Source organism: Saccostrea cucullata, unplaced genomic scaffold (genome assembly GCF_032062105.1).
Source record: "Saccostrea cucullata isolate Sc308-1 unplaced genomic scaffold, CSIRO_AGI_Scuc_v1 ctg10471, whole genome shotgun sequence".
In the NCBI taxonomy this organism is placed as follows: Eukaryota; Metazoa; Mollusca; class Bivalvia; order Ostreida; family Ostreidae; genus Saccostrea; species Saccostrea cuccullata.
In genome coordinates this window covers 8,773-20,101 of record NW_026924517.1, presented here as the reverse complement: position 1 = coordinate 20,101, position 11,329 = coordinate 8,773, and the positions used below count along the sequence as shown (strand labels likewise).

General features: G+C 32.8%; 1 protein-coding gene across 1 annotated transcript; it reads right to left on the bottom strand.

Annotated features, from left to right (window-relative positions):
• Positions 1 to 2,273: 2,273 nt before the first annotated feature.
• On the bottom strand, positions 2,274 to 8,667 carry LOC134266621 (uncharacterized). Its single transcript, XM_062748838.1, has 4 exons — positions 8,068 to 8,667; positions 6,501 to 6,598; positions 4,829 to 6,052; positions 2,274 to 3,582 (listed from the first exon to the last, which is right to left on the bottom strand). The coding sequence occupies exons 1-4, from the start codon at positions 8,594 to 8,596 to the stop codon at positions 2,902 to 2,904; spliced, it is 2,532 nt and encodes an 843-aa protein (XP_062604822.1). The 5' UTR covers positions 8,597 to 8,667; the 3' UTR covers positions 2,274 to 2,901.
• Positions 8,668 to 11,329: the final 2,662 nt, after the last annotated feature.

The window sequence follows — 11,329 nt, the reverse complement described above, 5'->3', positions numbered from 1 at the left end:
TTCATTTCTGTCAATAATGTCAAATGATGTATTATTTCATAGGACGACATGAAAACACTCTGTAAATTCACTGAAACATATTGATATTAAGTACACAATACATAAGTAAAATAAAATAAACATATTGTCTCAAGCAACGACTTTAGGATCGCAAATCTGTGTACTAATAAGAATATAAAATACATGTATATTCAAACAAACATGTAACATTTTGTAATACTTTGAACCCACTTGATATTAAGTTTACAATACACAAAGCAAAATAAAAAAAAACGTATCAATACAAGCAACAAACTTTGATCGCAAATCTGTGTTTTTAAAAATTTGCAATCGTGAATGAAAATATTCCCTTCTCGTCCAACACTTCCATACAAATTTGAACTATGTAGCTTCTCTAAAATAATTACAAGCTGTATAGGATACACATTCACTCTAAAATAGATACAAGCAGTATAGAATACACATTCACTCTAAAATAAGTACAAGTAGTATAGGATTCACATTCACTCTAAAATAGGTACAAGCAGTATAGGATATACATTTACTCTAAAATAGGTACAACCAGTATAGGATACACATTCACTCTTAAATAGATACAAGCAGTATAGGATACACATTCACTCTAAAATAGTTACAACCAGTATAGGATTCACATCCACTTAAAATGAACTCCCCAGCACTCTCCATTCTTATAAAATTAAGTAAAACGCCCAATTCTTTAATATTCTACACAATATTCAACGAGCTCCTAATCTGTAGCTCCTTCATTACTTCTTGGACATTTGATTTAATTGTCTCTGAACCTTCTTGAATTTTAACAATTCTATAATATTATTCTTTCATCTCCAACGTAGCAACGGTAACATTGCTTGACTACGGTTGATATTCCATAAAAATAGCAACTGAATAGAATTCATATGTAAAAGGCCCACTGTCATCGAATTTTGTCTGACAGTTGGATGTCGAACTCATGTTTCGTTAAAAATGTTAGATTTGTTCTTTATTTGTTTAAGTCATATACGCTATATGAACGGCGAATTTTGGTTGAAACAAAATGATCATAGGTTTTAAACACATGAAGTATAATAAAAAATAATACTTTTCACAAAATTGTACTATAGATGTCGTTGTAATAACAAAAGAATTAAACAATATCTAGGAATTAAGAATTCAGTCTTTTCATAAATATATAAAGGAAGTGCGTAAACAGTAGGCTTATATATAGAAACACATGTCCACGGGAAATCACAGACAACGAAGTATGTTGCATTTTGACAACAATTATTAATGTAAGGTTAATATGCATCATAACGGAGAAGATTGGTGATACTGAAATACATTAAAAGGTCAAGTACCATTAAGTACCCACGTCAAAAGTGAGTAGTATCTCAAACGGCCTACCTTGTTTTCTTTACGCCACGTGTGTTTATCAATCTAAAAGTAGCGACGGCGTCACGTGATAGATTTATTTAAAAATAGCTATTTTTCTTTCCTTGCAGGATAATAAATAATTATAATTTGATAACTTTGTAACGCGTTTAATTTTAATGGTGTAATTTACAGTATTTTCGTAACTTTTATTGATAAACAAATTGTATCAATTTCCAATCGTATTTTAACTAGAGCAAGTTATAGCGTGTATACTTTTAAGCCTTCTTTCCATATGTTGTAGGTATATTTGCAAAGCTTCCTTTTATTTTTTTTTAATATCTAGTAATAGCTGGATATGAAGCACATACAAAAGGTCCAGTTTCTCACATTTTTTTTTATTGTTCTTTGATTATTGCAATCCCATTGGATTGCTTTAGGTAGGTTAATCCTTGTCCATCATTACCTAACAGTTACACATCCAGAACAAATTTAGGCTAACCATCAATTTTAAAAAATGGGAGCAATTCAACTGCGTCATTTAAATTCAGAGGGAAGTAAATCCTGTTTAATCCTTAAAAAAACCTTAGTGTGCGGTTTAAAGAATCCAAAGATGAGAAACTTTATAAACAGAAAAGTTATCGAAAAGGAATACAAAACATATTTTGATAATGATAGGAGGATTATGATTCAAATATCATTATATGGATGCATTTTTGAAAACAAACTGCACCTCCTGCTCGCTCAAAGACTTTGCTGATTCTTATTTTTTTCATAAAAGAAATGATGATATACATATTTCTTTACAACGGACAAACACTTGTTTTCAATTGTTTAAAGTTGAAGTCACTCTACATATGTTTGATGCATAAAAAGTTTAATTTGCACAGCAGCGTCTGTCAGCATCAATTTTGCTTTTTATTTTTCAAATTAAACTTAACTTCTTGCATATATGACATTAAGTTTTGCATATTTAACATGACTTTCTTCAACAATTCAGGTTTTTCCTAGTTAACTTTTTCTAAAATAGCTGAAATAGCATCATCATCTTTTAAGGTCAGTTTATATATGCTATTAAAGTTATCCAAGTATTTCTTCCCAGTGAAGGTTTCCAATCTTTGGCAGATATCTGACATTGTCGACCACTTTGTTATTGGGTTCTGTCTGAGAGGTGGAGGTTGAGCTCACGTGTACAGTCAATTTATTTCGTATTGACCTAATTCTCTCGATATCATCACCCACTGTCACCTCTCCTACTGCAGGCTCTTCTCCCCACTTTCCTTTTGTTGGCTAAGGGATCTTTGAACAAATGTTTCTTTTCAACTTGTATCTAAATGAAATATCAAATTCCTCAAATCCAGTTTATGATTATAATTAAGCTTATCCAAACGCTTTTCACCAATGAAACTTTCGAGTGCATTGCAGATTTTCGAGTTCTTCAACAAAGTGTTACAGAATACATTATTTACTATACTAGTCCTGCAAACGTTATATGAGTAAAATTTATTATTTCTGAAAGGTTACTGCCAGTCTTCAATTTCGTTTTAACGTCATCATTTGAGACTTTAATTCTTGAACATCTGAGACGACTGTCTTCATTAGTTCATGTTGATCTTTGACAAACTTTTCTATGATAGCTTTTATAGCATCTTCCCCTTCCTCTTTTAGAGCAAGTTTCTGAATCCCTTTAAGACTATCCAAGTACTTCTTTCCAGTGAAGGTTTCTAGTCTTTGGCAGACATCTGACATCGTTGACCAGGTGTCATCAAATTCTGTCTGAGAGATGGAGGCTGAACTCACATGTGCAGTCAATCTATTTCGTATAAACCTTATTCTTTCGATATCGTCACCCACTGTCACCTCACCTGCTGTTGGCTCTTCTCCCCATCTTCCTTTTGTTGGTTTAGGAATCGTTGAACAAATGTTTCTTATCAACTTGTATGTTAATGAAATATCAAATTCCTCGTATCCAGAATTCTTTGCTTTAATCAAAAGATCTTCTTGATCCGAGTTAAGCTTCATATTCATCCTCTTTCTGTTTGATAATAAATTCATCTTGTTCTCAATATCAGATGCAGGAATCTCTGATTCTAGAATATCTCTGTATGCTTTATTTAACACATCGTTTGTGGCCATGCCAAGTTTTGCAAATCTAGATCGGCCTTCTAGGTTTTGTCCAGAGGCCACAGGAGTACTTGAATCACTCGCCTCTCTCTAAAACAAAATAGGAAAAGTGAACCAAACTTAGCTAAAATACATACCACGGTAATAATAATTAATAAAGATCAAAATCTATAAATATTATTCCACATGTATTGAGCCAAGCTAAAACATACTGCAAGTACGGTTTGTCACTGTTTTTAAATTCCATGGTGACCATCACAAAGGGTCCACTTTGAGACCAAAGAAGGGAAATTATCGTGAAAAAGATTATAATCTACCAGTAAATTTCATCGAGTTGGTGACATCATATTAATTTGGAAAATTAGGACTAAGGTGAAATAAAAAGAATTATTTGAACAGAAACATATTTTACTCAGATTCTGTAAAACCTTGGTACCTAAACCATGAGACAATTTGCATTAAAAATTAACAAGGTCACTATTGTCCACGTTGTTTGTGATATGTTGATTTACCCGACATAGTAGACATACCCCTAATTCATCAACTTCTTTTGAAAAAGAATTGTTTTACGAAGAATATGCTCTTGCGTATTGAATCAACTATGAGATATTTAAATAAGGGACGTTGACGATGACTTAATCAGATTTATTGTAATTAATATTTAAAATGTTAATGCTGGCTTGACATTGATCTCCTTTCCAATATAAAATACACATGAATATCAATATAGAGTAGTTGTTATTCATATATTAGTATCATGCTTCACGTAACAATTAATTTAGGTATCAACAGAAAATCTCATTAAATTCCTGAAATGTAAGGGCACCAATTGGTGTGACTTGTAGTAAAATCAACAGTTTTCTTATGAAATTGAGCACAAATACGGCTGAAAATTAAGTGGAATCTCACTATAATTGTGATATACCAATAATATAGTGGAACTTACGTTTCCCTCCAAACTGATGATTAATAATATTCCTACATTAAAAATTATGGACATAAATATATTTTCTATGTTAATGAACAAATTGACTTAAAATATCTCCAAATCATCACACACTCTCGGGTCATAAGCATTTTTCTGAAAGTGATTTTAAATTTGACAGATGATCTTGCTTTAAAATCTAGGCACACCTGTAATTAGTCTTATTGTAAAGTATTGACTTCTATTGTCATTTCATTTTTTTTGTAATTGGCACATTTTTTTTTACTTTTTTACATAATATGCTGAAGATAAATATTTAGATATACCAACAGACAGACAGACGGACATGATTCCTAAATACCCTTAAGTTTTTGTTTGCCGGGGGGGGGGGATAAAGATTAATATAGTTACCTTTTCCCAGAATCCCAGAGTGGTTTCTACATTTATCACATGTTTCTCTCGAAGTTGACACTCGCACTGAATTTCTTTTGCCTTGATTGTGGACAGCTCACTTGCTAGGGTAAAAGATAGATCTTTCTCATTACAAATAACAAATTGACATTTGTATCCTCTGTGGAATATTTTTGTGTGAATAAATGTTTCTGTCAATTTTTCTATGGCTTTTTCAATGGAGTCCCCAATTTCATTTGATACTTCTTTGTCTACAGTTAATGGTTTGATTCTGAACACTTGCAATTCAATATCGTCATTAGATATGCCAACAACAACAGTGTGTGAATTGTGATCAAACACTGCTGCTGTTTGATAAAGACACAGGCTTCCTTCATTGTCTTCATCTTTAGCAACACTCCATCGAAGAGAACTTATGCAGTATGCTACCAGTCTGTAGAACACAAACATGGCAAAGGAAGTGAATCTGAAGCACAAAATGGATGAGCATTCCCATTTATCTTCACGGAAGTCAGCTTCAAACTGCTTTTTGTTCATACACGGGACATACCATGACATGCCACCTTCTGAAACAGCCCAAGAGGACTTTAAAGGTACCAGCATTTGAAGTTTCTCCATGTATGGCATAATTTCACTTTTATGTTTGACGTAAGAGGGTTCATCTTTCCACAAAGCATCTATCACTTTATCTTTTAGTTCTCCTGTTTTGTTGAATGATTTCCATTCTTTGATTAATTTTCTTTTACAGTCTTTAGTGATGTGGTTTTCATCAGCAATCACCTTGCTGAAAGCATTAGCAAACCACTGAATGTCTAGTATAACATGTTCCCGCAATTCCACTTCTTCAAAGTTCAAAAGAAGGCCATTGTCATGGAAACATTTTAAAAAATCTGACATCTCCCCATCACCTTTGATTTGGTATTCATTAGGGAGAGATGAGTTTATCTTCCAGATTTCACTCAGGGACAAAACCTTCCAGCCTCCTTCATACAATAACTGCTCCATTAGAGCCCACGAAGAAGGCAATTCAACTTTTGTATTGTTCTTAATATCTGTAAATAATTCCACTATGGACTTTTTCATTGACTCCAGGTTTTTCTTGGTATTATCATTAAGTTTCTTTAAACCTACTGCATATTCTCGATCATTCAGAGACTCACTTAACCAATCTCTGTCCTCGTCTGGTACAACATTCCAAAACTCCCCAAAATACTTTTCTATTTCCTAAAGAAGTAAACAAAGCAAGCATTAAGATATTTAAACATATTATTGTGTGACACATTTTGTAGTAAAATAAATGTAAATTAAATGTTGTTTTTTTTTTGTATTTTTGAAGTATACACTATTATTATTGAAAATTCTAAAGACAGGGTGGGATCAGATATTTTTTTTGATATACTGGGATCAGATATTTTTTTTTGATACACTGGGATCAGAATTTTTTTTTTGATAGGCTGGGATCAGATATTTTTTTTTGATACACTGGGATCAGATATTTTTTTTGATACACTGGGATCAGATATTTTTTTTGATACACTGGGATCAGATTTTTTTTTTTGATACACTGGGATCAGATATTTTTTTTTTGATACACTGGGATCAGATATTTTTTTTGATACACTGGGATCAGATATTTTTTTTGATACACATTTTTATCAGCTTGAATACTAACATCCGAAGATTTTGATTCCGTGTGTGTGGCAACAAGAAACAGTGGTGCCTTTCTGCCTCCAAATGTCTTAATTGAGGTTATCCAAAACTTCAAGTAGTCTGAAAGAGAAAAAAATTTGTAATCTAAAACAATCGCTCACATGAACACTGTTGCTAGAATGAAAGCACAAATCAATTTATTATGGAAAAGCTTAAACCCATACGTAGTCCCAACCAATCCTTACACGGTACGATTTGAACAAAATTTAATCTACGCTAACTAAGGATGCTTGCATATACTTCTTCGACTACATGTGGATTTATTGCCTTTTACATTTGAACTAACTTTGTATCCGCCCCTCAGCCAAACTAAATATGACCAATCATGCTTTGCTGTCCTTGAAATATTTTCCCTATATATTCCTAAGTTATCATGGTTATACTTTGTTCGACCATTGTGGAACCATCCTATCCCTGGGGGTCATGATTTGAACAAACTTGATTCTACACTACCTGAGAATGCTTCCATATACATATGTAAGAATAATCAATTATAACTGTGCTATTCTTGAGAAGAAGATTTTTAAAGAATTATTTTCCTATATATTTCTATGTAAAATTTTGATCGGCCATTTTGGCCCCACCCATCCCTGGGGGTCATGATTTGAACAAACTTGAATCTACACTACCTGAGAATGCTTCCATATAAGTATGATCAATCAATGGCTTTGCTATTCTTGAGAAGATTTTTAAAGAATTTTCCAAAATATTTCTTTATAATTTTTTTTATAAATTTGAAATCTCGTTCCCAACTCAAATTTGACACAGGAAAGAAAAGTTTTTAATTTTTTTCTGAAAATTCAAAACCTTGAGCGGAGGGTTTGTAAAACTGAAAATAGAATAAATCCTGGCCTTAAATATGTAATTAGATCATTAGTATATTAACCAGGAGCAAAGGATAAGAAGTTCAAAGAATTCATGCATTTCACTATATAATCATAAATAGAGCCCCACCCTAAAACAAGAATCCCTGACCCTGGGGCCATAAAATTTACAATCTTGGTAGAGGTCCTCAAAACCACCAAAATTAATTTTGGCCCTATCCCTCAGGCTCCAGGGGGGCAGGGATCATGAAATTCACAATTTTTGTTCCCCGTAACCCAAAAATACTTTGTGCCAAATTTGGTTGAAATTGGTTCAGAGGTTGCAGAGAAGAAGCTTAAAATGTTCAAATGTTAACTCACGACGACGGAAAAAAACAGATAGCAATATGTCACCTGAGTTTACTCAGGTGACTTAAAAAAATTCTCTAGTATAAATTTCTATGTAAAACTTGGAATGGTCATTATGGCCTTGTCCTACCACCGGGGGGTCATGGCTTGAACAAAGGAGAATCTACACTATCTACACGTAGCTATATCCCCTCCACAACTGTATGTAGCTGGGTGATGGGATAATAATGTTTCTTTGAATATTTCAATTAATTAAACAAAATGATAACTGAATATCTATTGTCAGTTAACAAATTTATAATTAGTTGCCTAGACTCTGACCCTACCTAAAAACTTGACATTTTACGAGTGTTTTACCTTTGTAAGTCCAAACGGAGAAGATTGATCCTTCTTGATTGTCTTTCTCTCTATCCACAACATCCTCAAATCTCTTAGTCATGTCCAACACAAGGATAAAGAAGGCCTTTGGTGTTACGTAAATTTGGTGGCAGGCATAATACGCTAACTGTCCAGCAAAATCCAGCATGCTGACAGTTGGTAATTTTTCTTTTTCAGACAAGATTTTTTCGAAAATTTCATCCTTCAACATAGCTGTGGCTTCTGAGGAAAGAACACGGGCCATTGTCTCTACTGTATTCCGTTCTTCTTTGCCTTCAGTTGGAGAAATGGACGTCTCAACTTTCTCTTCTTCCTTTTCTTCTCTGCTATATAAAACTACTTCAGTGCTTTTATCAGTACTTTTTAGCTCCAAATTGTCTTCTTTTTCATCTGTATCAGAGATGTCAACTGTACTGCTTGGGTCTGGTATCAAATCTGCAGTGTTTATCCTGATAAATGTCTTCAGTGGTGAGTCATCATCAGCAACCGTAAAAGAAGAAATTATCATTTAGTAAATAATCCTTGGAATAATAATTGGTTTTTTCCAAAGTCTTACAGGGATGAAAATGAATGAACAGTATACGATTACAATTGATACTTGTCTATAGTATGTAAGGTATTCAACTTTTACAAATATGTTTTGTCACTTGCCTGCGATTCAAAACACAGACTTTGGTATACAACGTGGCTATTGGCCACTTGTTACTTATGACAATAAGACACACTGGCTCTCTGTTCACTGTGATAAAGTATAAAACAAGTGTATCTATAGTCTTCCTCATTCATAAATATTTTATCAGCGACTCTAACTCTGATCACCACAAAACATGATAATTCATACATGTAAATTTTTTTCTAAATATAAAATAATCATTAGGTCAATATTTAAAATGCTTTCCAGGAAAGAACCTGACTTTGTGCATGTTTTGCCCATTTAGACCAAACACTCATTTTCATTTTGTTTCTTCCCGTGGGGATCCGGGTTAGAATACGTCCTCAGTACACCCTTGCTTGTTGTAAAAGGCGACTAAATGGGGTGGTCCTTAGGATAAGACCGTATAAACCGAAGATAGATAAAGATCCCTCCCTGACCATAGGCCATAAGTGCCGAACATAGGTCTAAATTTGCAGCCCTTCACCGGAATTCCATCTCAATGTGTGTAACCTCTGCAAAAAATGATCAGAAACTAATGGTGGACCCAAAGACAGACTAACCACCAGACAGCAGCAAAGCAATATACCCTCCTTTCTTCGAAGAGGGGCATAATAAGCTTCCCTCCATGGAACCCCTGACCCAGTGGCCATGAAATTTTGGAAAAAACACTATTCCTTCTTTTTACTATGTACTTAGTTCATCAGCATTATTCAACAACTTCCCAGTGATTGAATTTGATTCATGTTTTAAGCCAGATGCTATAGCATTTACAATTTGGTCATCATAACTATACACCTAGCAGTTCCTTAGTTTGGTTACTTAATACCCATAGGCAGGGTAGGTGGAAAAAAAAATGCATTTCAACAAATCAGTAATATTCAGCAATAATGAGTAGTGCCTCTGTAAAGATGAATAATGACCCCCATCAAATAATGACCAGGGGTCATTTTTCAACGGCAAAAAATGTCCCCCACCCGTAGAACAAAATAATTTTTTGTAGAAAAAGAGTTCTAGGGGGTCATTATTTTACATGTTAGTCGTATAAAATAATGACCCCATTGAAAAATGACCCCCTTTAAAGTGATACAAAGTATACACTCTTTGATATCTTTTTTACAGCGAAACTAATTTCTTTCAATGCTAAAATTGTGTTTGAAAAGAGATTCTTCAATTGTCAAGTAAATAAAATTTCTTTTAAATATTCCTCCTTATAATGTTTGCTAAAAGAATGATATTCCACTTGTTTTTGAAATCAAACCATGCAAAAATCAGGTTTAAATACTCTTTAATAGAAAAAATTAAATTTTCAACTTTAAGTTTTTTTAAGTTTGGCAAGTCCTATTTGACAATGAAAGAGGGGGAAATTTTTACCCCCCCCCCCCCAAAAAAAAAAAAATTACGTTAAGTCGAAACAAAAAATAATAATAATAAATGAAAAGCAAAAATATAAATAAAACTCTATACCTTTCAATAATTCTGAAAGAGGCTCTAGATAAAATATTGAATTGAAGTTAAGCCTTCACACAAGTACCATTATATCATATCATAATTTACTTCGCCATGATTAAAGCATACTTTAAATGTTGGTGGAGGTATACTTGAAAGTATTGTGGCAAAGTCACAGTTAAAATTAGTAGAATAGTAGATTATTTTTAGCTTATTTTTAATTCCTTCTTATAGAAAAATAAAGGTAGGGTGGTTTTTTTTTTTTTTGTTTTTTTGAATATAGAAATACAACGAAATAAGAAAGGGGGTGGGGTAAGTATAAGACCTAAAAATATGCTCTGTAAAGCTATGGGCTAGTGTAAAATACACAGTCATTCTAATGCAAAAACTGTACATGTAGACATAAGCTTTTGATTTAGCACACAGTATTCATTACATTTCTTTTAACGTAGAACCTACTTCGTATGACAACAAAACTGGTAAATGTGTTTAACCTGTGCTAACCCATTAAGACGACATAATTAATTCAATGCCACTTTTTCCCGTACTTGACAGCTTCAAAAGAAATGGTAAAAAATATTGCATTTTGAAACTCACAGAATTCAATCATGCCAACATAATCTTAATTCAATTCATATATTTTTTTGGTTTATAATGCTTAATGGCAATATATTTCTGGAATAAGAGAAGGTATGTAGGCACCTTTTATTTACTAGATCTAGACCTGAAGTTGACAAACCGAAGACTATCTAGTTTTATGAAATTACAATGTACATACTACTTTCGTAATAATTTGAATGGTATTTAACCATATTGAAGGAATGCAAAAATCGTAAGAAATCTTTAGTTGACAACTATATACTGTAATATCTTGATGAAATGTGTCTAAGTCAAAGATGTATGTGTTGTAGATCGTTTGATCGTGTGTACATTTTTGTGAAATCTATATAATGAAATGATGTGCATTCCTTTTTACAATTATTTGTTCCCTATTCATATTCTTGGTGTTTGATTACAATTTTTCTATTAAATATGATCTTTTTAAAGTAAAAGTACAATTTGTGATAAATTTTTAATCTGAAAGTAACCCTGGCCCAAACAATCATTTAATTATTAAATCCTGTGTAAGTGCAAAAAGGT

What these genes read in the sequence shown, in the direction of transcription:
- LOC134266621 (XM_062748838.1), bottom strand. Translation starts at nt 8,596, where the DNA reads ATGATAATTTCTTCTTTTACGGTTGCTGATGATGACTCACCACTGAAG. An exon ending in CTCCGTTTGGACTTACAAAG is followed by an intron (nt 6,599 to 8,067) that starts GTAAAACACTCG and finishes TTTCTCTTTCAG; the next exon opens with ACTACTTGAAGTTTTGGATA. An exon ending in CGGAATCAAAATCTTCGGAT is followed by an intron (nt 6,053 to 6,500) that starts GTTAGTATTCAA and finishes TTACTTCTTTAG; the next exon opens with GAAATAGAAAAGTATTTTGG.